General features: G+C 60.5%; 1 protein-coding gene across 1 annotated transcript in view; it reads left to right on the top strand.

Annotated features, from left to right (window-relative positions):
- UROC1 (urocanate hydratase 1) overlaps positions 1-24,208 on the top strand; it is a 30,993-nt gene extending 6,785 nt beyond the window's left edge. The window contains exons 3-20 of the mRNA XM_030850726.2: positions 271-364; positions 1,166-1,225; positions 1,512-1,640; positions 1,748-1,809; positions 5,057-5,123; positions 5,206-5,349; positions 6,334-6,422; positions 8,332-8,394; positions 8,726-8,905; positions 9,695-9,792; positions 9,956-10,028; positions 11,007-11,128; positions 11,503-11,573; positions 14,176-14,274; positions 15,789-15,888; positions 18,388-18,469; positions 22,818-22,917; positions 23,635-24,208. Coding sequence (XP_030706586.1) covers positions 271-364; positions 1,166-1,225; positions 1,512-1,640; positions 1,748-1,809; positions 5,057-5,123; positions 5,206-5,349; positions 6,334-6,422; positions 8,332-8,394; positions 8,726-8,905; positions 9,695-9,792; positions 9,956-10,028; positions 11,007-11,128; positions 11,503-11,573; positions 14,176-14,274; positions 15,789-15,888; positions 18,388-18,469; positions 22,818-22,917; positions 23,635-23,775 — 1,774 coding nt within the window. The 3' untranslated portion in view covers positions 23,776-24,208. The remainder of the gene's footprint in view (positions 1-270; positions 365-1,165; positions 1,226-1,511; positions 1,641-1,747; positions 1,810-5,056; positions 5,124-5,205; positions 5,350-6,333; positions 6,423-8,331; positions 8,395-8,725; positions 8,906-9,694; positions 9,793-9,955; positions 10,029-11,006; positions 11,129-11,502; positions 11,574-14,175; positions 14,275-15,788; positions 15,889-18,387; positions 18,470-22,817; positions 22,918-23,634) is intronic.

The following is a 24,208-nucleotide window of genomic DNA, read 5'->3' as shown; positions in this document are numbered from 1 at the left end:
GCAGGAGGGGCCTCAGCTTTGCTTTGCAGTCCGCTTTATCCCAGTCGGAGCCTGCCCACTGGGGACGGAGGGCGGCCTGGGTGGGCGGGGCCCGGCACAAAGCAGGAGGGCGTTTGGAAGCACCTCCTGCTGGGAGTTCCAAGGCGCCTTCTGCGGGATGCCAGGGCTTGCTGTCCCCTCTGCGCCCAGCCCAGGCTGGGCCCAAGCTTTAGCAGGAAGGAAGCCTGTGCCCGCCCATCGTCAGGCCTGGCAGCTGCGCCCCCTTTGCAGGGCCTACCCAGTGGAGCAGTACCCCTGCCGGACGAGAGCGGCTGCAGCTATCATGCACATGATCATGAACAACCTGGACCCTGCCGTGGCCCAGGTAAGGGCCAGGAGACGGGGGCCAGGGACCAGCAGTGGAAGCGGAATGGGAGAAGCTCATGAAATGCTCTCAAGCTTTTTATTTAGAAATAATGATAGATTTGAGGGAAATCGCGAAGACCGTGCAGGGAGGACATCATCCCCTTCTCCAGGGTGCCCCCAGCAGCTGCATCTTCGGTAACTACGGTGCAGCATCAGCACCACGACACCAGCGTTGGTACAACAGACACACGTGTAATTTTACATTTTCTGGTAGCCACATGCAGACTGAAAAGAAACAGATTTAGTACTGTAGTTTGTCCCAATATATGCAAACTATTATCATTTAACGTGTGACCATCAATGTAAATATTCCGTAATGTTTTTCTCCTGCTGAGTCTTTGAAACCAGGGGTGTATTTTACCCCTAGAGCTTGTCAGACGGGCTGTGGCTCAAGTGCTCAGTGGCTACACGTGCCCTTCCCGGCGTCCTTGAGCGCCAGTCCGTACCTCTGACCCCCGTATTCAAGGAAGGTTAGGCTTCGGGGGTCCCTGAGTATTTTACTGGAGGGTGAAAGGGTCCTAGGATGTGACCGCTCCAGGTGGTGGCGGAAGCTTCCTCAGACCCAGCTCTGACGCTCACCCCAGGCTGAGCACTTACCCGGTCACGGGTGGGCCACTGTCCCCGGGCCTTGCCCCTTCTGGCTCCTCCCCTGCCCCCCACTCGTCCTTCGGGGGCCATCGGCCACCTGGCCCCTGAGCCCGGCGCAGGCAGGGGCCTCCCTTCCAGGCCCCCATCTCAGACAGCATCGTGTCCTCCCCAGTTTCCCCAGGAGCTCGTGACCTACGGAGGAAACGGGCAGGTGTTCAGCAACTGGGCTCAGGTACGCTGGACTGTGTGGCCTGGCCCCGCCCTGACCCCAGGCCTTTCTTCCCCCACGTCCTCTGGCCTGGAAGCACGTTACAGACCAGGCTCAGGACTCGGGCTCTGCCTCCCCGATGCCTGAGATCCCAGCCCTGGAGGCTACCTGGGGACGTCGGAGGTCCTGAGGGAGAGCCACTGGAGGGTAGAGGGCTCCGGGCAGGACGGCTAGGGCCTGGGTGGGGGGGGGCTTGGGGCTGGTGCAGGGCCCCCGCTCACAGAGCCCCCGTGTTTCGCTCTCCCCGCAGTTCTGGCTGACCATGTCCTACTTGTCCCAGATGACAGAGGAGCAGACGCTGGTCATGTATAGCGGACACCCCCTGGGCCTCTTCCCCAGCAGCCCCGGGGCCCCGAGGCTGGTCATCACCAACGGGATGGTGGGTCCCAGGGCAGCGGGGAGGGCCAGGTGCCCGCACACCCGCCAAGCCATCATCCCCAAGGGCATGGCGCTGCCCCCAGCCCTCAGCCCAGCCCTCTTGTGCAGGTCATTCCCAACTACTCCTCCAGGGTGGAGTACGAGAAGCTCTTTGCCATGGGGGTTACCATGTAAGTACTGTTTCAGCTTATGTTACGGCCTTCGCCAGGCTTTATTATGAAGCAACGCAGCAACAGTAACTACAACTTTGCAAAGCCCTCGCAGTCAAAGCTCTACAGCACGGTTTCGCATTTACGTATTTTCTGCTAGTTTTCATAGCTATGCCTACAGTTTTCATACAGGTGTGAGCAAGTGAACCTACAATTTGAATCCTACTTTTGCAACAATTTACTATCGGTTTCAAACATACAGAAAATGGACAGGATTAATAGGGAACACCAAGATTCTGTGATTAATATGCTACTAAACTCACGTGAGCTCCTATCTGTCTGTCTTCGCATCCCTATACCCACGATCATTTTTTTGATGCGTCTCAGAGTAAGCTGTAAATATTGTTGCCTGGAATTCAGTATTTGTCCATAATTTTTTTTCTTTTTTTAATGTTTATTTATTTATTTGGCTGTGTTGGGTCTTAGTTGCAGCATGTGGGACCTTTAGTTGCAGCATGAAGACTTTCTTAGTGGCAGCATGCGGGCTTCTTAGTTGCGGCATGCGTGTGGGATCTAGTTCCCTGACCAGGGATCCAACTGGGACCCCTGCATCGGGAGCATGGAGTCTTAGCCACTGGACCGCCAGGGAAGTCCCCGCAGTTTTCTTGGTCTTGAAGTGAAATTTACATGTCACGAATGCGCAAACGCACACGTCACGTGCTCCGTTCTGTGAGCTCTGACGACGCGTGTGTCTGTGCAGCCCCTGAGCGCGCTGTCACATTAACGCTCCAATGGGAGGTGTTCCCCCAGACGTTGTAGAAGGAGCCACAGCGAGAAGGGAACCTCCTCCCGCCCGGACGCCCCAATTCACAGCGTCTCCTGTGTCCTGCCCAACATCCCGTGTGTGCGGGCGCTCGGCGGGGGTGACCCGACAGCCAGGGGCCACGCCCTCCGCACCTGGCCCCTCCTCGGGATTCGGGCTGACTTGCTGGGTTTCACCGGCAGTGCTCAGTTGCGCTGTTATTTATTCAGCTCACTTGCCACCTGGTTTGGGTTGTTCCCAGTGTTCTGGGGATGTAAAGAATGTGACAGGACAGCCCTGATCTGCACGTGCTTGTGGGTCTCTGGGAGCGGGGCGCTGGCATCCTAACCACCCCGCTGGGCCTCAGGCTGAGAGCCTATGAATGATTGTAATCATGGTCGCCGCCACTTGTTCTAGGATTTACAGAAGCCTCCGAGCTAGGGGCCCTTATTAACCCATTTTGTGGAGGAAGAAACTGAGGCTCAGAAACCCAATTACCTTTGTCCTTCGTCATAAGTAGTTACTGTTATTATATAATAAGTTGCTGTTACTATTATTTGTTATGAGGCCTGACGACCTCTTCTGTACCAGTGGGAGCAGAAGGACGGTCGGTGTCTGGTCGGCCTCCTGTGTGTGGCCATGGACCAGCCCCTGTGCTGCTGTCCTGCGGGCTCAGGAGAGAAGTTTAAAGGGGCAGAGCTGCAGAGTCAGACCTGGTCTGGCTGCCCCTGAGTGCTGACCCCAGGCGCCGCGAGCAGTTGACCAAAGAGAAGATGCAAATCACCACAGAGGTGGGAAGGGGTTGCCTGGATAAGGAATCTGAGAACAGCTGACCAGGGCAAACCTTTTCACCAGCAGGCTGACAAAAGTGGAACTGGTCCCCTCCGTGGTGGGGGTACGTGGGGGAACAGGCAGCCACAGGCTGGGGTGTCAAGGTCTGTACGGCAAGGCTGGGGTGCGGGAGGGCCACATCCAGTGACTGCGGTCAAAGCCCCAGATGGAGACAACACTGACCCCATGATCTTACCCCGAAGAGTGAACTGCAGGAGCAGCAGCAGTGGATCAGGTGCGACAAGGGATGGAATCAGAAGGCCTCCGAATCGCTTCCCAGCCCTGCCGCGTGTCCCTGGGCCACCTGGGAGCTCGGATCCTATCTGTAAAGGCGCCATGGGTGGCGGCCACCCGGGAGCACGCCCTGCGGCGGGGTCTGATGCTTTCACCTGCCTCCCTGGTAGATGTCTATCATATCAGCACGATTCCCTTACACCCTGTCATAGTCACACAAACACGCAAGGCACAGGTCATGACTCCCCATTTTTTGGAGGAGGAAGCAGAGGTTCTACATGGTCCAGTGCTTTGTCCCAGTTATGGGACAGGCTTGGCGTTCAGATCTGCGAGAATCAGGATCCACCCTGACCCAGAGGAGAGAAGGTCCAGAAAGTGGCTGGGGGACAGCAGCCTCGAGGGTCTCCTGACCTCAGTGGTCCTCAGGGAAGAGTAAACCTAAGGCAACAGCAAAATTTCCCATCACATTGCCAAAAACTCAACTGTTGGATAAGTGTCATAGGATGCAAACAGGAGTGCCTGTGCCCTGCTGGTGAGTCCCTCTGGAGTGTGACGCTGTCTATTAGTGCTTTAAATGTTTGCACGGTGCCCTGGCACCCCGTTCCTGGATTCTACCCTGGAGGGCACGGCAGGGCCAGGGAGGTCGCTTACCGCGGCCTTGTCCTGTGGCCCAGCCGAGCCACCCGGCTGACCGACAGGGAGAGGGGACATCCTGTGCCCTCTGATGGGGTTGACTGTGGAGCCACGGAAGGTCTGCGGGTGCTGACGTGCAAAGGCCCGTACAGGCCTTGTGTCTGGGGGAAACCCAGACCCAGAAACAGTGCCTACAGAACAAGGCCATTTATGCAAATAGCAATGGTCGCCCACACAACACTAACGCCGCTTGCTGGCCTCTGCCCTGCGTGCCGCACGCGAGTCTCAGGTGTCCCCTGACGGGTGGCAGAGCTCCCCTCCCCGGCCCCGGTGAGGGCGTCTGCACATCCCGGGGCCAGAATCCCGCAGACTGTCCGGATTCGGGGTGTTGCCGGGAGGCCGCGGCCCTTTCCGCTCTGTGTTCCCCCGGCCCCGGGTCTCCTCCTGCAGGAGCGGCTCAGCTCCCCCAGGTTTGGCCACCATAGGAAGGCGTGGTGACTCGTCCTCACCTGGAGGTGCCGGGTCACGTCAGCTCTTGTCCACGTGGCTAAATGTTCCCCGGTGATTTGACTACAGTTTTTAAGAGAATGAAGCCTGTCTGTGAAAGGTCTGAGGGGGACCAGAAACGGGGGGCTGTGGCCTTTTCTATAGCTTTCTTTTGTCTCTGAAGGAGAAGGTAGTGCTGCACTTGGGGTGATGACAGTGTGTTTCAGGCCCTGTGAAGTGGGGCGCCAGGCACCGGCTCACCCCGCTTCCCCCTCTGGGCAGGTACGGCCAGATGACAGCGGGCAGTTACTGCTACATTGGTCCCCAGGGCATCGTCCACGGCACAGTGGTGAGAGACGGGCCACGCCCGCCCACGGGCCTGGGGGTGGACAAGCTGGCGTGGATCGTGAACCCGAGTCCTCGCCCTGCAGCTCACCGTGCTGAATGCCGGGCGGCGGTACCTGGGCGTCCAGGACCTGGCCGGGAAGGTCTTTGTCACCTCCGGGCTCGGCGGAATGAGTGGGGCTCAGGCCAAAGCCGCCGTCATCGTGGGCTGCGTCGGCGTGATTGCAGAGGTGAGCTGGCGGGAGCGCCTCCCTGCCCCCACTCCAGAGCCCCCCACCCCCGCCTGCCCCCTCTTTTCTCGCCCTCACCCCCCAAGCCTCCCAGCCTGGGTCCCCAGGGCAGCGAACGCCCCTGCCTTCCAAGTGCCCGTCACCTGCCAGGGCCAGTGCCTGCCTCCACTCTGCCGTGAAACTGCCCCCCTGAGGCCTGGCTTCCCTTGCCCTGGGGCCCTGGAGTACAGCCTGTGAATAAGTGAGCCAGGCTCCCCCATATTGGACAGAGCGGTCGGTCGGTCGGTGGGGGAGAGCCGGGGAGAGCGCAGGAACCTTCCCTCTGGCTCTGAGTTCCTCCGGCAGGAAGAGGGGCAGGGAGCGGAAGAGAAGGGGCAGCCGGGAGGAAAGCATGGGGGCACGCGCCCATGGGATCCGCACTTGGCTGACAGTAAGCCTGTGACACGCACAGGTGTACTTGTTAGGAGCCCACCTGGCTGCAGGTGATGGAAAACCCGACGAGAGCAGCTGACACAGAGGGTTTTACTTTTCTCACATAGCCAGCAGGGCTGGCGTTGGCTCAGCAGCTCCACGTCAGGGTCAACATCTCCAGCTTCTCTTGGGCTTCCTTGTGCACACACAGTGGCTGCCCAGCCGCAGCCATCACATCTACATCCAAGGCAGGGCACAGGGGAAGTGCCGGCTGTGGCTGACTCCATTTTAGCAGGAAAATAACGCCTTAGAAACTGCTTCTTTTACTTCAGCAGTCAGTATGGGATCAAACGGGCGTTCTCATCCGCCAGGGAGGCTGGAAGCGGTGGGAGGGCAGTTGTGATTAGGTAGGATGTGATTCATCCCCTGGGGCCGAGCATAGCGTCACCCTAAGCGAAATCCAGGTTTGCTGATGCGAGGCAGGAGGGGGAGTCAGTACTGACAGCAGCTTGTAGGGTCTGCCTGGCTCTGTTGGGAAAGGGGGTGATCTACACCCGTGCCTCGTGGTCCCAGGTGGATGGGGCGGCCCTCATGAAACGCCACAAGCAAGGCTGGCTGATGGAAGTGACCGACAGCTTGGACCGCTGCATTGAAAGACTCAGGTACAGTGTCCGGCTCGGGGGGAGACCGGGCTGGGACCTTCTAAATTTCTGCTTCTCGCTGGTCCCTTCCGCGAGCGTGGGGGAAGCCCGTGTGCATCCGTGGTGCCCATACCTGTGGTCTAACAGACTTCAGTAGTTTTCTCGGTGACCCTAGCGCTCGGCCACAGTTTTGCAAAGAGCATGTCTTGCGTTTCTCCCCATGGTGCCTCAGTGCCCAGCCCAGAGCCTGGCACACAGTAGGTGCTGCTTGGATCTGCTCAACCCCTGGGAGGTGGAGCTTCCCTCAACAGGATCCCGTTGGGTTCTGCAAGGCCCGTCCTCCTCCCCAAGGGGGCCACAGCTGATCCTGTGGCGCTGGGCCCCTCCCCGCTGCGTGCTGTCTCCTCAGCTATCTCAGTGGGGCGGGGCAGGGCTGCCCTGGGGGCCGCTGATCAGGTGCCCTTTTTGAAGCATCCTCTCAACGAATTTGCTCTGCAGAACTGAGCCCCATGTGGGGAGTTCGCCTCTGCACAGGGGGCTCCACCCGCTGCAATTAGACTCGCCCAAGGTCTCCAGGGGGCTTATGTAAAAATGTTCAAAGACACACAGAGTGTGAGAAATATTCCCATTACCAAGACTGGGTACTTTTTGGACATAGATCTTTGAAAACTGGCAGAAAACTCTCCATTAATCACAGGAGAAGTTCCAACCTCCTAGTGTGGCATGAAGGGTCTCACCTGATCTGGCCCCAATCCTGTGGGTGCACCTGGAGCACACGTGCCCACTCGCACACCCGCACGTACACACTCGCATGCTCACACACACTTTCAAGCACTGTGACATTTCTGTCATCTCTAAGTATCCCTCTTCCATATGCCGGCTCCCTCTCGTCTCACACAGTTTGGGTCCCTAATTCTGCGGTCACACGCATGAACACACACAGAGTCCACATCAGTGTAACAAATGCCTGAAGCAGCCGTCTGGTCACATTTCTGTTCCCTGAGCTGCGGAGATGCAGAGACGGGAATGGCGACCCTCCCACGTCTGTGGGGTTTTCATGTATTCAAATCTGTTTCCCCCAAATATGCTTTCGTTTTTTGTCCTTTTATTTTTCCAAATAACGTTTGTTTATTTATTTATTATTATTTTGGCTGCATCGGCCCTTTGTTGCTGTGCGTGGGCTTTCTCTAGTTGCAGCGAGCGGGGGCTACTCTTCGTTGCGGTGCGTGGGCTTCTCATCGCAGTGGCTTTTCTCGTTGCGGAGCATGGGCTCTAGGCGCACAGGCTTTAGTAATTGTGGCTCGCAGGCTCAGTAGTTGTGGCTCGCGGGCTCGAGAGCACAGTCTCAGTAGTTGTGGCTCACGGGCTCAGTAATTGTGGCTCACGGGTTCAGTAGTTGTGGCTTGTGGGCTCTAGAGCACAGGCTCAGTAGTTGTGGTGCACGGGCTTAGCTGCTCCGCGGCATGTGGGATCTTCCTGGCCAGGGCTCGAACCCCTGTCACCCACATTGGCAGGCGGATTCTTAACCACTGTGCCACCAGGGAAGTCCCGCAAATAATGTTTAGAGCCATCTTTTGTGACATTTGCTACTTAAGGATCGCCTTGAGTGGGTTCTACAAAGATCCCTTTTAGAGTCCTCGCAGCAGCAGCCCTAATTCTACTGATCGAATTCTACACCTTGGGGGGGGAGGGGTGGTCACCTTTGCCAGCGAGTCCTCCCGAGGGCATTCAAGTCTGCTGTTCCCCTCAGGCCTGGGTCCTCAAAAGACACACCTCATGGGTCCCTGCATCTCAGGCCTACGCTCACACGTGGTGCTTTGGGTGCCTCCTGGGCCTTCTGCATCCCCACCAGCTTGGGGCCTGTGTGTTGGGGGTGGGTAGCCGTGGGCGGGTGCGGTGGGGCCATCTGTCCTGCCCTTGCCCCTTCCAGGGAAGCGAGGAAGAGGAAGGAGGCCCTCAGCCTTGGTTACCATGGCAACGTGGTGGATCTTTGGTAAGTGGGGGGCGTTGGCAGCCTCGAGGACACCGGGTGAGCCCCCCCAGCCAAGGTCCCGGGCCAGGTGCTCCCGGGACACAAGGCTTCCAGTGTCAGCTTGAGGCTCTGCTCCCAACCTTCATGGCCCGGATCCTGGCCGAGCTCACGGCAGCCTTTGCCCAGCTGGGCAGCCCTCCCGCCAGGGATCTTTCCAGAGGGAAAGCAGGATGAGCCTCCATGCCTGACGACTGGGCGTGTGGGCTGGGAAACGCTGCGTGCCCCCCTGGCTGGACCCTGAGCTCGGGCCCCGGCACTGCCTGCCCTGCCCTGACCACCTGAGTCTCCCCAGGGAGCGCCTGGTCCGTGAACTGGACACGACGGGGGAGCTTTTGGTGGACCTGGGGTCAGACCAGACGTCCTGCCACAACCCGTTCAACGGTGGCTACTACCCCGTGCAGCTGGGCTTCGCAGAGGCCCAGAGCCTCATGGCCTCCGACCCTGCTGCCTTCAAAGCCCTGGTCCAGGAAAGGTGATGCAGGTCCCAGGGCTGCTGGGGGAGGGATGGGGGTACACATGGCCTGCAGGAACTTTGGACTGGGAGGCTCTGGCCTCTGCCCAGTTCTCCTGGGGCAGCTGTGTGGCCTCGGGCAAGACCCTTAACCTCTCTGGGCCTCTGTCTCTTCCTCTGTCACACGGGGTCATGGGCTCCCTGGCCTGTGGGTATGCTGGGAACAGACTGGGGTGACATTTGCAAAACACTGGGGGCAGCTTCCAGCACGTGTGAGTGCTGAGCAGGTGCTGGTGGAGGGGAGCCTGAGGCGCTTCTGCAAGAGGCCGTTGCTTATTCAGCACTGAGTCTGGTCCCGGCGCCGGGCTGGCTGGCTGACGACCCGACCCATAGGCGCTAGCTTAGGGGCTGCCTGCAGGGTCCTGAAGGGTAGGGGGACCTGAGGAGCCGGCACGGACCGGGGCTTCCAGGAAGGAGGCGCTGGGGGGAGGAGGCAGCAAGGGGTGGAGCCAGGAAGGGTGGAGCCTGGGGGAGGAGCCAGTCAGGGGTGGAGCCAGGAGGGGTGGGGTCAGCAGGGGTGGGGCCAGGAGGGTGGAACCAGGAGGGGTGGAGCCAGTCAGGGGTGGGGTCAGCAGGGGGTGGATCCAGGAGGGGTGGGGTCAGTCAGGGTTGGGTCAGAAGGGGGTGGAACCAGGAGGGGTGGGGTCAGCTGGGGGAAGAGTCAGCAGGGAGGTGGGGCTCGTGGGGTTCGGCTTCGGTTTCAGCCCGGGCGGGCGGTGCTGAGCTGACCACTGACCGCACCTCTCGCAGCCTGAGGAGGCACGTCTCGGCCATCAACAGGCTGGCCCAGGAGAACTTCTTCTTTTGGGACTATGGCAACGCCTTCCTCCTGGAGGCCCAGAGAGCAGGTGAGCGAGAAGGGAGGGGGGGTTCCCTCTCTGCAGGCCTCGTGGGCGGGGCAGTGTGGCCTGCGGGTTGGCTCCACGTGTCCCTTCTGGATGCTGGCCCTGCCAGGGCCTTGGTCTCGCTGGGCCTCGGTTTCTCCAGGTGACGCTGGGTCTCCGCGCACAGGGGCTGACGTGGGGAAGGCGGGCGCCAACAGGACGGAGTTCCGCTACCCCTCGTACGTCCAGCACATTATGGGGTGAGTGATGGGCCCTTCCAGCGTCTGTCCTGGACATGCAGGTCTGAAGATCTCCTCCTCTCCCCACTGCTCAGGCCACGTGCTGAGGCCTGCACCGGGTCACGGGCTTTCCACCCCAAAATGCAGGGGGAAAGGAGCTGAAAACGAGAGACCCTGTGCAGGGCCTCAGGGAGAGAACAGGATCGGCCACGCCCGAGCCACGAGTGGGCGGCGGAGGGCCTGATCCCTGCAGCCCGTGTGCTTCCCTGGCCACGTGGGCCGGAACAAGCAGGGACCAGGGAGCGGCCGGAGGGAGAGGACAGGGTGGAGTTCGGGCCTGAGCCGCTGGGTTGGGTGGGGTGGGCAGCAGCCCCGGATCTGCACCGGAGGGGACCCCCGGGGGGCGAGAGAGGCCCGCGTCCTTCTGAGGTTCACTGTGGGAGGGGAGGGGCCAGAGTTGGGCCAGGGCCACTGGGGTGTTCCCAGGGGGCAGTGGGAAGGGAGCCCAGCAGGGGCTGGGTGGGCGCGGGAGCCCAGGGAGGCCCCTGCATTCCTCTGCCTGGAGTCCCCTCGGAAGGTCAGCCCACTTAAAGCAGATTTGGCCTTAAGTTTACTGTTTGTCCCAATATTTAGTTTCAGTTGCCTGGTTTTCAGGTTGTCTCCACCAGCAACTTAAGGAATTTCTGCTTGTCTGTGTCCCAGCTCCCTGCTTCTGCAGCCAGAGATGGTACAGCTCTGAGAGGGGAGCTGGGAAAGGACACCGAGGGGACAGAGGGGGCTGGGGGAAGTTACCGTCCAGTTCGTGGCTTTGGGGCTTCCGGCAGCCATCGTGGACACCGACGCCCACTCACTACACAGGCCCCCACGAACCACCGCCTGGCGCACAGCCCTCACCTCCTCAGTTCTGGAGCACCTGCGGCCTCGCCGACCGTGGTGACCCCAGCCAGGGCGTGCAGCCAGCCTGGAAGCCCCCAGCTGACGAGCCTTTTGCCCTTGCAGGGACATATTCTCCCAGGGCTTTGGGCCTTTCCGCTGGGTGTGCACGTCCGGGGACCCGCAGGACCTGGCGGTCACGGATCAGCTGGCCACGTCAGTGCTGGAGGAGGTCATTGCTGGTGGAGGTGAGGCTGCTGGTTGGAGATGCTGGCGCACGGTGACCCCCAGAGGCTCCAATAGACACCTGCCTGGCGGTGCTGGGCAGCCTGGACACGTGGTCCCTGGCCTGGCCCCATGGGCACAGGGCACATCCTTGGGTGGTGCCTGTTGATGGTGTTCTGGCTCCCTGTAGCTGGCCCTGTGTCCATCTGCGCCGTTCCCCCGTGTCCAGGCCCCTCTGCGTCTCCGTGTCACAGCTGCTCCAGGCCATCTGTGGGTCCGTCTGTGGACACAGACGGGTGCCTCTGCCCTGCAGCCTTCGCGAGGAGGGTCTGTGCCGCCCCCCACCGTGGGGCAGGGGCTGCTGGTGCCTGTGACCCCCTTTCCCCTCTCCCTGCAGTGAATCCGGCTGTGGAGCAGCAGTACATGGACAACATCCGCTGGATCCGGGAGGCCTCCCAGCACCGGCTGGTGAGGGCTCAGCCTGGCGGGGGCAGGGTGGGCAGCTGGACCGTGCCCGGGGTGAGGTGCTGCTTGCCACCTGGGCCAGTTAGGTGATGTCCCCACTGGCCACCTAACCCAGGGGCCGCTGGGCAGAGAAGCCCAGGACCTTTCAGAAGGGGGCCTGGGCTCCGGGGCAGCAACCAGGGTCAGGCAGGTCTTTCCTCCCCTCACTCCCCTGCTGGGCCCTGGAGCCAGGTCTCCCGGCTTCTCCGCTGTGTGACCTGGGGTGAGTGGCTTGGCCTCTCTGAGCCTCCCGTCCTGTCTGCGCGGTGGAGATGCTGGAGGCGGCGCGTGCCCCCTGGCTGTGGTGTGGGGCTTGGAGCAGGCCCTCTGACGCTCTGCGGGGCCAGGGCTGGGGGGACGGGCGTTTCCGTGACTGTGAGCGTGACCACCAATCGGGTGACTCGAGGTGGGGACTGGTTTACACGAACCCGTCAGAAGGGTGCCTCTGAGGAGCTGACTTGTGGATTCAGGTCTAAGTGGGGTTGGGGGCTGGGGGGGAGTGACAGTGGGGGAAGCGGAGGGGTCAGCCAGTGCACAGGCCTGAGGAGACGGCCAACCGGATGCACCAGGGCAAAGTGAGAAATGGGCGTGTGGGTCACAGGCCTCTGACCACAGACCCTGATGGCCGGATGCCGCCGCCACGTCTGGACCAGTGGGTCCTTGGCCTGGGCTTCAGCCAGGCCTCCCCCGAGCTCCGAGCCCCCTCTCCTGGGCTTCCTGGTCCAGCCCTGTCCAGCCAGGCTGCCGCCGCCTCCTGGCCCAGCGGCCACAAATGCATTTCTCCACAGAACCCTTCATGCCAGCTACCTGGAGCCTGAGATGCCCACGGCCGTCACTGTTGGACTTGAGGGCCTGGGCCCGGGAGGGTGGGGCAAGAGGCGGAGATGGGGGGCCACGACCACCGAGAAGGGGCCGGCAGGGTTGCAGGGCTGCGGGCGCGTGGGCGGCCCGCTGGGCGCCCCCCCAACCTGCGAGCAGGACCCTCTCTTTGTGTTTGAGTTAAAGTTACCTGGACATTGTGTCTTTCCCCCTTGTTTCAGGTTGCCCTCCCCCCTCCCTCCCTCCCTCCCTCGTCTCTCGTGAAAGTTGGTGATCACAGAAGGTTGTCCTTTTAACGTTTTAATTGTTTCTTTTAATGTGCGCTCTCGGCAACGCTGGCAGTCCTGGGTCAGTTCCTCCCATTTTCTGTTTGTGGATCCGGGAAATCTGAAAGGCTGCCATGCTGGTTTACGGTACAGTTTCTCCAAAAAGGATTCGAGGCAGCTGGCGCAAATAAGCCAAGGCCTTTGGGTGGAAGGCGGGAGGCCGAGGAAGCCCCAGGCTGACTGAGAGGCGGGCGTGCGCGGGCCTCCTGTGGACGCGCCCCCCCGCCCCGCCGTGCTTCACCCCATCCCTGGGCGGCTGAGGGAAACACCTGCGCCCCCTTTGCAGAGTCCAGGGTTTCTCAGTCTCGGCACTGCTGACATCTGGGGCCAGGTGAATTTGTTTTGATTGTGGTAAATATACATGACATAAAATTTACCATTTGACCCATTTTGAAGGTACGACTCAGTGGCGTTAAGCACATACACTGTTGTACGACCATCAGCACCGTCATCTCCAGAACTTTCTCATCTTCCCCAGCTGAAGCTCTGTCCCCGTCAGACCCTAGCTCCCTCTCTCCTCCCCTCTCCTTCTGTGTCTGGCTTATTTCCGTGAGCTTGATATCCTCAAGGTTCATCCACGTTGTCACATGTCAGGATTTCCTTCCTTTTTAAGCGGAATCGTGTTCCCTGTGTGTATGGACCACACCTTTTCTATCCATCGCCGGCCATGGACATGGGTTGCTTCCCCCTCTTGGCTACTGTGAATGATGCTGCTGTGAACATGGGCGCTACTACCTCTGCGAGCGCCTGGGGGCTGGAGATTCTTGGTCACGGGGACCATAGTCTAGCAGCGTCCCTACCCATGCCAGCAGCACCCAAATGTCCACAGTCATCCCCAGAGGTCGCCCGGCTGAGAGCCACTGTGCTAACGATGACGCTGTGCTAGCAGTGACAACGCCAACATGAACAACAGTTCATTTTCGGGAGCCTTTGTCTCCCGCAGTGAGTGCCCCCCAGCTCCAAAGGGGCTGCATCCTGGTGGCGGTGCGCAGGGGCTCAGCCTCCCCGGCCCGTTTCCTCACCTGTGCAACGGGGCCTGTGATGAGCACAGTAGCGTCTTCCTCACAGACTCACTAAGGAGATTCTGGGTGCCAAGCTGGAGCAAGGCAGACACGTCAGAACCGCCTCGTGGGGTGCTGAGGTTACTCTGGTGGGAAGGGTCGAGCAGGGTGACGCCCACAGGAGGTGATATCCCCGGAGACAGGCGAGTCAGGGTCCCGGAGGCCCCTGGGGCTAACCCTGCGGGGATGGGTCAGGAGGGACATCTGGGGGCCCAGCCTGCACGTGGACACGCGGGCCAGGACGTGAGTGCTGGACTCTAGGGCCGCCTCCTGCCTCCCTGGAGGCGGCCGTCTGACTGCTGGTGGCCGTGTCTCCCGAGCGTCCCCCGCGTCGGTCAGCTCTCACCCTTCTCTCCGCAGGTGGTGGGCTCCCAGGCCAGGATCCTGTACTCGGACCAGAAGGGCCGTGTGGCCATCGCCGTGGCCTTCAACCAAGCCATCGCCCGTGGGAAGATCAAGGTGGGCTGTCCTGTGCTTGGGAGGGGCTCCCCTGCCTCCCCACCAGGCCAGCCCAGGCCCGGGAGGGAGGAGGCCCGTCCTCAAGCCCAGGCTCTGGCAACTCGGTCCCTGCTGTGTGACTTTGGGCAGTCAGGGGCCCTCTCTGAACCTCTTATCAGAAAAGAGGCTCCCGTAACCTCAGAACGTGGCTTTCCCACAAGTGTCTCACGTGGCTTTGTTAAATCGTCCCTTTCAAACCATGACAACCTTCCCTGCTTTTCCCCATTTCCCTCCTGGTCAGCCCTGCCCACCTCGCTCAGTGCATGCGCACTTCCTGCTGTGGTGCTACAGTGCTGGCAGGGCAGAGACAGCATCTTAGTCCTTCCTCCCTTCCTCCTTCCCCCTCCCCCTTCCCTCCTTCCCTCCCCCTCCTTCCCTCCCTCCCTCCTTCCCTCCCCCATCCCCCTCCCCCTTCCCTCCCTCCTTCCCCCCCTCCCCCTTCCGTCCCCCATCCCTCCTTCCCTCCCATCCCTCCTTCCCTCCCCTCCCTCCTTCCCTCCCCTCTCTCCTTTCCTACCCCTCCCTCCTTCCCTCCCCCCTCCCCTTCCCTCCCCTTCCCTCCCTCCTTCTCTCCTTCCCTCCCCCTCCTTCCCTCCCTCCCTCCTTCCCTCCCCCTTCCCTCCCCCTCCCCCTTCCCTCCTTCCCTCCCCCTTCCATCCCTTCCCCCTTCCGTCCCCCATCCCTCCTTCCCTCCCCTCCCTCCTTTCCTACCCCTCCCTCCTTCCCTCCCCCCCACCTCCCCTCCCTCCTTCCCCGTCTCTCCTTCCCTCCCCCCCCACTCCTTCCCAAGCGCCCCCTGGTGCCAGCCTTGCTGCAGCACTGCTGTGCAGAGGACAAGGTAGACAGGGTCCTGCCTGGTGCTGGTGGAGGCACACTTGGACATGCAGGCAAACGTATCAGTTCAGGGGATCTCAGTGGTACCAAGCTCTGTGAATGAGGTGACATGTGGGGTGACAGGGGTCAGGATGGCCTGCTGCCTTGCAGACGCAGAGCGGAGGCCTGAGTATCCAGAAGGTGCCGGAATACTGCACAGGTGGTTCATGGCAGAGGTGAAGAAGGGGAGCATACTTGGCCTCTTCAAGGGCAGGGCAGCTCCTCGGACGCTGAAGCCGTGAATTCCCGGTACCTCTAGTGCCGTCGAAACACCAGGCTGTCCCTTACAGCCCTGTGACATCGGGGAGGTGTCCTGTCCTCTCCGGGCCTCAGTTTTCCTCTACAAAGTGGGTGTGGTGACAGTGTGGGTGGGGTTGAGGAGACTCGAACCCAGCACCTGGAGAGCACATGGGGCTCCAGGTGGCTGGAAAGTGCGTCCCTGAGCAGCCGCGGGGGCAACAGAAGCCCTGCGCTTCCTCCCGCCGAAGGTCTGCTTTTCAGGGGCATCCGAAGGGCATCGGGTGTGCCCTGTCCCTTGATCTCTGCCCTGTGCTGGGCAGTGGACACGGGTAGCTGACCTCTTGTGTCCTCCCACACTGCAGGCACCGGTGGTCCTGAGCCGAGACCACCACGACGTAAGCGGCACAGACAGCCCGTTTAGGGAGACCTCCAACATCCGTGACGGCTCTGCCTTCTGTGCGGGTGAGGAGCACAGCAAACTTAAGCTTTTTCTCTGTTGGATTGTATTTAACGATCAAGGGATTCATTCAGTCGGTTGTGGTGTTGCCAGAAAGGTGCTGGCCTCTGAGAGGCATGGCACAGGGTGGCCAGCCCAGGACGGAGGGAGGGGTCCTGGGATGCGGGCTCAGTTGTAAACCAGGGCGGGTGCCAGGTGGCCCAGCTAGGTGGATGCCCGAGACCCGGGTGCCCCTGGGCCGCGTTCAGGGAGGGACTGCTGCTGCTGCAGCCGCTGCGATTGTTACTGTCGCCCCAGAGCTTCTGCGCTCCGGTCCTGGGGGGCCTTCTGGTTCCCAGCACCTGCAGCTCCTCCCATTATGGACGGGATCCCAAGGGAAGGAGGTGGACGGTCAGGAGCACCCCCCACATCACTTTGTTTTGAGGGATTGGGTCCACTCCGTCTAAGTTATGGAATTCACGCGTATAGAGTCGTGTTCCTTCATTATCTTCTTCACGTCTGTGGGGTCCGCTCTGTTCTTCCTGGTGTTGGTCGTTTGTGGCTTCTTTCTTATTCCTTTATGAGTCTGGCTAGAAGTTTATCATTTTTATTGAGATTCTCAAGAAGCTTTTAGTTTAAATGATTTTTTAAATTGCTTTTCTGCTTCCAAATTCACGGATTTGTACTCTAATCTTTAGTATGACCTTCTTCCTATTTACTTTGGGTTTAATTTGGTTTTCTTTCTCTGGTGTCATGAGGTGGAAGCTGAGGTTACTGATTTTAAACCTTTTTTCTTTTCTAATAAGAGTGAATTTGAATTTCCCTCTAAACACTGCTTTAGCTGCATCCCACAAATTCTTACATAATATATTTTTATTATCATTCAGTTCAAAATATTTTAAATTTCCTTTGAGACATTCTCTTGGACCCACGAGTGATTGAGAAGTATCTTTTTAAATTTTCAAGTTTGGGGAGATTTTTCTGATGTCTTTCTGTTACTGACTTTTGATTTAATTCCATTGTAGTCTGAGAGCTCACTGTGTATTCATTCTGTTCTTTTAAATTTGTTAAGGTTGTATTGGTCCATCTTGGGGCACGTGGGAAGGTGTCTTCTGCGGTTACTTGGGGGCTTGTTCTTTAAATGTCAATGAGGTCACGTCAGTTGGTGATGCTGTTCCTGGTGTCCAGGTCCTTACTGACTTTCTGCTGACTTGTTCCATAAATTACTGACAGACGGGTGATGAAGTTCCCAACTGTGTGTGTGGATTTGTCTGTTCTCTTTTCAGTTCTCATCCACTTTGCCATGTGTTTTTTTTGTTTGTTTGTTTTTTGCGGTACGCGGGCCTCTCACTGTTGTGGCCTCTCCCGTTGCGGAGCACAGGCTCCGGACGCGCAGGCTCAGCGGCCATGGCTCACGGGCCCAGCCGCTCTGCGGCACGTGGGATCCTCCCGGACCGGGGCACGAACCCGTGTCCCCTGCATCGGCAGGCGGACTCTCAGCCACTGCGCCACCAGGGAAGCCCTGCCACGTGTGTTTTAGAGTGGTGTTGTTAGGTGTGCCCTTGTCTAGGTTTACTGTCTCTTCTTGGAGAATTGACCGCTATCATCGTGTGATGTCCCTGTTTATCCCTGATAATACTGCTGGCTCTGAAGTTCTCTGATATCAATGTGGTTTACATTCGTGTCCTTTGGCCACGGTAACAACATACCACAGACTTAGAGGCTGGAAACAGCACAAATGTGTTCCCTCGCAGTTCTGAAGGTCTAAAGTCTGAAGTCAGTTTCTCGGGGCTTAAGTTGAGGTGCGGGCAGGGCTGTGACGTCTCAGGACGCTGCAGGGGAGAATCTGCTCCCTGGCCTTTTCCAGGTCCTAGAGCTGCTTTTCTTGTATCTCATAGCCCTGCACTAGGACGAAAGTATTCCCAGGACCCCCTCCTCTTCTCTGTGGGCACAGTGGGGGTTTGGAGGAAGAGCCCGCCGGAAGGTGCCGACCCCTTCTGTCCGTGTCCCCAGGGGCCTCGGTCTCAGGCAAGCTGAGGCTTGTCACTCAGCGAGTCCTTAGACACGGGTGAGGCACGGGTTCCGTTTCCGTGCAGGTGCCTGCCTCCCCACAGAGTTCTGGGCAGGTGCCTGCCTCCCCACAGAGTTCTGGGTAGCTGGCCGCCCTGGGACCTCGGGCCTCTGAGGGGCCGAGGACAGTTGGTGATTTGCAGTTTGCCCCCAATTTAGCGTGTTTGCTCTAAGGGTGGGACGGACGCTCTTTGCCATCTGAGCTGACACTGCCACCACATCCCTTTGAATTCCTTTGCCCTTCGTGCCTCTGGGGCGCTGTACCTGGCACCGGAGAGAAGACAGCAGGAGCGACAGTGCTCGTCGGGCACTCGTTCATTGTCCTGCTTTGCTTGGCTCTGAAAATACAAATTTCGCTGTTCCTGCAGTTGCCCTGCCTTGTTCCCATCCGTCCCTCAGACCCTGGCCCGGCCTGGCTGCCTTCCTTGGGGGCTGACGGGGCTCTGTTTCCACAGACATGGCCGTGCAGAACTTCGTGGGAGATGCGTTCCGGGGAGCCACCTGGGTTGCCCTGCACAACGGCGGGGGTGTCGGCTGGTAAGGAGGTTTCTGGGGGTCGGTGGTGCAGCTGGGGCTCCTGTGGAAGGCTCGGGGGTCTCCTCCAGGGTCCTGGGCCTGCTTCCTGGAGCTCCCGCTACCGAGGGCTCCTCGTGTGAGCTGGAAATGGGGGCCTTGCCCAACACCCCACCTTTGGGGTCTCACCCGTCGCGCGGGACACCAAGGCCTGCCGTGGACGCCGTAAATCACCCTTTCCTGTCGTTTTCATGCTGCTTTCACAGATGTTTTCCAGGGAATGCTCAGCACTCTCCTGGCCCCGTCCTTTCACTCCGCCAGGGGCTGGGCTGGGAGGCGGGGACCTGGGTTCTGGGCTCCCTGTGTCCTGGCCCCTCTCTACCCAGCCAGGCCTGTTTCCAGCCCACGCCGCGAGGGAGCTAGGGCTTCTGGGAGGCTCCCTTCTGGGCGACAGATGCAGTTCCCTCGTGGGGACGTCCCTATAATTCTGCACCCAGTTCCAACCCGAGGGGGTTTTCTGACACCAGCTGCGTGTCCTGCAGTTCCACTCAGTTCCAACACTGTCAGCACAGAGATAACGTCAGATCCCATGGCTGAGGGCTCAGTCCCACAGGGCTGTCCCCCACCCACCTGCCGACTCCAGTCACATGTGCACAGTATTACCCGTGCTTCCGACCCACCAGCTGCAGATCAGGGGTCCCTGCAGCCGCTTCCTCGGGTTCCACTGGTTTGCTAGAGCAGCTCACAGAACGCAGGGATCCCATTTAGTCACTGGATTTCTGATTTACTACAAAAGATATCAAAGGATGTGAATCTGTAGCTGGATGAGGAGATACACGAATTGAGGACCCAAAGGGACCCTGTGGGGCTGGGGCCGGGCACGGCAGCACGTGGAAGCACTCTGCCTCCACAGCCTGGGCGCTCTCTGAACCCGCTCCTTCGGGGTTTCTCTGGAGGGTTCCTTACACGGGCGGGATTGACTGCATCACGGCCACTGGTGACTGATTCCGCCTCCAGCCCCCCTGCCCTCCCGGAAGGTCAGGGGCTGGGACCCACGTTCCAGGCCTCTGATCACACGGCAGCTCCACTGGCATCCAGCCCCATCCTTGGTGGTTTCCCAGAGTCAGCTCATCAGCATAAGGAAAGACACCTTCATCCCTCTCAGCAGAGGAAATTCCAAGGGTTTTGGGAGCTCCGTGCCAGGAACGGTGGGCAAAGACCAAATACGTCTTTCTTGTTATAAACCGTGATGTCATATTTGCTGCTAAGAACGATGAATAACTAACGTTTACTGCAAGTGGACCGCATGGCAAGCATTTGAATCCCCTGTCTCACCCACTCCTGGAAAAGAAATGCATCTACAGATGCGGAAACTGAGGCAGCAGGCAGCTGGGGCTACACCTGTGCGCGTGGCCTGTGGGCGGGGGTGGGGGTGGGGGGGTCGCCTGGGGAGCTCTGGTTGCGTGGGATTCCTGGCTCCTCAGAGCAGCAGGGGGCGCCGTGGCCCCGCAGAGGAAGACAGCTGCCCAGGCCCGGCCACCTCTGAGCTGACCTCTGAGCCCGTTTTGGCCGGATCAAGCCTGGACTTGCCCTCCAGAGCCAAGTCCTTCACGCTGCAGCTTCCAGAGCGTCCCCGGGGGCTGGCTTGGCCTTGGGCCCTTCGAGGCCGGAATTCCGAGCTGCAGCCCAGTCAGGTGGCTCTCATGAATGGAAAATGTGATCGGATCGCGTGTCCTTTCAGAGACACAGGCTGGAGAAAACCAGGACGGGAGGGAGCGCCTGGCGTGTTGGCACTGGGTTTGCTGAGTCATGCTGCAGGTGCAAGAGCAGCTCTGAAGGGGGCCGGAGGTGCTGGTGGAGCCAGATATGGACCCAGATCTGTTGTCCCTGGATTCGCGACATTGGTGACAGGACCGCAGAAGGCAGGACGGAGCCCCCGAGAAAGTGTGCAGGACAGTGCTTGCCGCTGACCCTGCACGGGGCTCCCAGAGCGGGGTCCCCTCTCACTGCCAGGCTGCCCTAGGCTCTGACAGGGCGCGACCGGCGAGGCGCTGGCCCCGAGGCCCTCGGTCGTGGCCGCCCTCGAGGGCTCCTTTGGAAAGTGCCTCAGATTCACCGGGAATCCATCAGACACAGACGTGCATGATTTAATCCACCAGATACTGCTGCAAACCTTCCTGTGAAGATCAGCGGGAAAAATCTGTCCCATGCCTGTTCTTCCTTCCGTCTCCAGCTATAGTTTTTGCCTTCTTGTATGGAAAAGCAAGTGTCTAAGTCATAAGCCACTGATACCTCTCAGTTTGCGTTCCCGTTTCTGAGCTGGTCAGTGTCGGCACTGGGTCGCTCTGCGGCCCCTGCTCTGCCCAGTCTGCTCTGACTGTGTGCTGGGGTGTGTCCTGTGCTGCCCGCCCGCGGTCCCTGCCGTCTGCTCCTTTTAGACAGGGCGCAGAGCGGGAGAGTCGGCAGTCAGTCCCTGGTCTCGGCGGGTTGGACGGCTGCGTAGAGCCTGTGTGGTTCCGTCCCTCCAGGGAGGGTCCGGGCCTTCCCCTCAGTCCCTGTGTCCCTGCCTTCTGTCCTCACACCTGGTCCAGCCCCGGGGCCTCACGTGTTTGAGGAATAAGTGCACCGTCTTTATCTGGATAAGATGCTGTTTCCTCACTAGAGCATATCTCGAACCCGGCTGTGCATGGGGCTCCCCAAGGAGCTTGTTTCTCCTGGACAAATGGTCACGGTAGCAGCATGCTTTGCGGGCTAGCGGTGGAGATTAGTCGCGGCAGCTAAGGCTCCTATGGTGCACGACCTGTGCACGGGTGTCTCCAGAGACACTCGTCGAATCACCTCGATGGTCCCACCTATGAGGCAGCAGCACCGAGAATGTGACTCTGCCTGGGGTTCCCGGCAAAGCCACCCGCAGTCACTTGTGAAGGAGCCAGGACAGGCCCCGCCCTGCCGAGGCCCCCCTCCCGTGAACGTGAACCGTCACTGTGTGTGCACCGTGGGCGCCACAGTTCCCGGCATGAAGATTCCTGTTTGCATAACCTCTTCAGCCCTGGCCGGTATCACTGCCTGAAACCCAGGGCTTCCGGGCTGCTGGGCCAGAGTTACAGACTCTGCTGTTTTGCTTTGAGTCGCTCTCCCAGGGTCCTGTTCCTGAGTTGCGTGCTCTTGTTCATCTTATAATGTTGAGTGCTTCCTTCCTTAGTACATCTGGCACTGACTCTTGGTACATGTGACATAGGGTTCTGCTTTTATGTCCTTCTCAACGGGACCGTTCTCTGTCCAGCAACTGCTCCGGGATACAGGTTCTCCTTTCTTGCTGTCTTCCTGGGCCCTGGACTGCTCCAGGCAGGGTTTGCAGAGGTCCCCTGGAGCTGGGCACCTTTGCTCTCTGACCATCTGGGCTTCGGGCTACCAAAATGAAAGATGTCGTTCTAACCTCCAAAAGTCCTCTCTGGTCAAAGGACTGTGGCTGCCGCCTGCTTTGTCCTCTGATCCCCGGCACCAGCCTCTGACGAGCGAGTGGTGACGACCTTGAATCCGTGCAGAGCCCCCTCCACCACAGGGGCCACGGGAAGTGCTGGGAGCCCGCTCGCGGGCACAGGGCGGCCGGCTGCAGGGACGCGGGCCCGGGCGCAGGAGTTCCGCTTCCGCTCCCTGGGTGGGATGGGAACCGGCTGAGGTTGTCGGGAGGGTCCAGCTGGGCAGAGAAGGGGGTGAGGCCGGAGGGGCCAGAGGATCTGAGAGCTGAGCCTGGCAGTAAAACCTGGCAGGAGCTGACAAGATTGAGGGCGTTTCGTGTGTGTGTAACCGAAAGGGGCTGGAGGGTCAGGGATGTGAGCTGGGCAGGAGCCTTGGAGAAAGCCGTGGAGGGTGAGGATGGATGCCGGGGCTTCAGGAAGGACGCAGTCTCCGTGGCTGATGGGGAGGAACTGCGGGGCAAGCAGCGGGAGAGGACGGGCACTGGCCCACGTGGATGATGAGAATGGAATGACAGCTCTCAGGGACGAGGGACCCCAGAGCACGTCAAACCCGGGAGAGGAGGTGGTCCAGCAAATGCTGGGCATCCGGGAACTCGGCCCTCAAATCAAGTAATCAGGACCCCGAATGCGAGTACAGGAGGACGAGCGCGAAGGACGGCAGGAAGAGAGCCACGTGGGGGCCCGGAAGAGGTGGCCCCGCCCCCCACGGAGGCGACACGTGGGGGCCCGGAAGGGGGCCTGGGGTCTGTGGGTGGAGCGCCTGCATCCCTCGGTCGTTAGGCACAGGCAGGCTCCGGGCTGCGGGGCTGTTTCCCCAGACAGCGCTTCCGAAGCAGGCCTGCCCCTCGCAGGGTCGGACCCAGCGTGACCTGGGAACCTTTTGCCTCTCGCAGGGGTGAGGTGATCAACGGGGGATTTGGCCTTGTGCTGGACGGGACCCAGGAGGCTGAGCAGAAGGCCAAGATGATGCTCAGCTGGGACGTCTCCAACGGAGTGAGTGACCCCCTGGCCCCTCCCCGTCAGTGGCCCTGCCCCCCTCCCAGAAAACAGTCCGGAGCCCCCGCTGCTCCTGTGTCTCCCCTCCAGCCACCGCCAGGGTTTCCCTCCTCTTCAGACGGGCTCTTTCCCGCCCAGCCTGTGTCCGCAGGGGGCCTGGGCGGTGTCGCTCGCGTGCCTGCTTGTGCGTGCGCGTGTGGTGCGGGGCTCCAGCCGTCTCTATGGCCACGCGGGCCTGAAGGGGGAAGCAGCACGAATGCGAGGTCAGGGGGTGATGGGGGGTATTTGCAGATGGGAGTGGAATGGGGAAGGGCTTGGGAGCCCTGCGCTAGGGTTAGACTTGGGTGGCCCAGGAGAGTGGAGGGGCGGAGCCCCAGCAGAGGGGGCTGGTCCTCGTCCGGAAGGCGGTGCGGCAGTGAGGGAATGGCTGGGGGAGGTGGGGAGTGGCAGGAAGGCAGCCAGAGGTGGGGGGAGGGCCGAGGCCACCGTCCAGGGGGCCCTGAGGACGCTGGGCCTGGCCTGGGGCCCCTGCCCGGGGTGGGTGGGGGGGAGTTCGGGCAGAAGGATGGCCAGTGTCACGCCGTCACAGGCGGGTGGGTCAGTTTTCTGGCCAAGAGAGGAGGAGGTGTGACCTGGGAACGCCTGGTGGGAACCCACTGACCCGCCGACGACGTGGCACCTACACTGCACGCCCTCTCCCCGCCCCGCCGGCAGGTGGCCCGCCGCTGCTGGTCCGGGAACCCGAAGGCCTACGAGATCATCTGCCGGACGATGCAGGAGGACAGGGGCTTGGTGGTGACGCTGCCCCATGAGGTGGCGGATGAGCGTGTGCTCCAGCGGGCCCTGCGGCTGTGAGCGGGACCGAGAGCCCTGTGGTCCCCTCACCACCTCGGCCCCGCCCTCGCCTCACAGCCCGCCGGCTCCCTCCGCTACTCTCCGTGCTCTCCTGGGTCAGGAGCTGTGCTCACGCCCTCTTGGGGCTCACCACCCGGAGGGAGTGTCACTGCGCCCCCAGCTTACAGCTGAGGCCAGGAGGCGGGGACCTCTGCTGTCCCCACGCGGCTCCCTGGGGACCGGGAAGGCAGTGGGGGTCTTCTTCACGGCTGGGTGCTCAGGCCTGGCGCCGAGTGGGCTCGGGGGGCTGGTGCCGTGAAAAGTGGCCGAGTGGGGCACTGACCAGTCCTTGGGGCCGCCTGCTGTCCCTCCTCCCGCCAAGGGCCAGGTGCTCCTTTGGCCAGGCTCTCGCCCATCGCCCCGCCTTCCCCCGACCGACCGGCCGACTGGTGTG

Source organism: Globicephala melas, chromosome 11 (assembly GCF_963455315.2).
Source record: "Globicephala melas chromosome 11, mGloMel1.2, whole genome shotgun sequence".
Classification (NCBI taxonomy): Eukaryota; Metazoa; Chordata; class Mammalia; order Artiodactyla; family Delphinidae; genus Globicephala; species Globicephala melas.
This window is presented reverse-complemented; position numbering and strand designations above follow the sequence as displayed.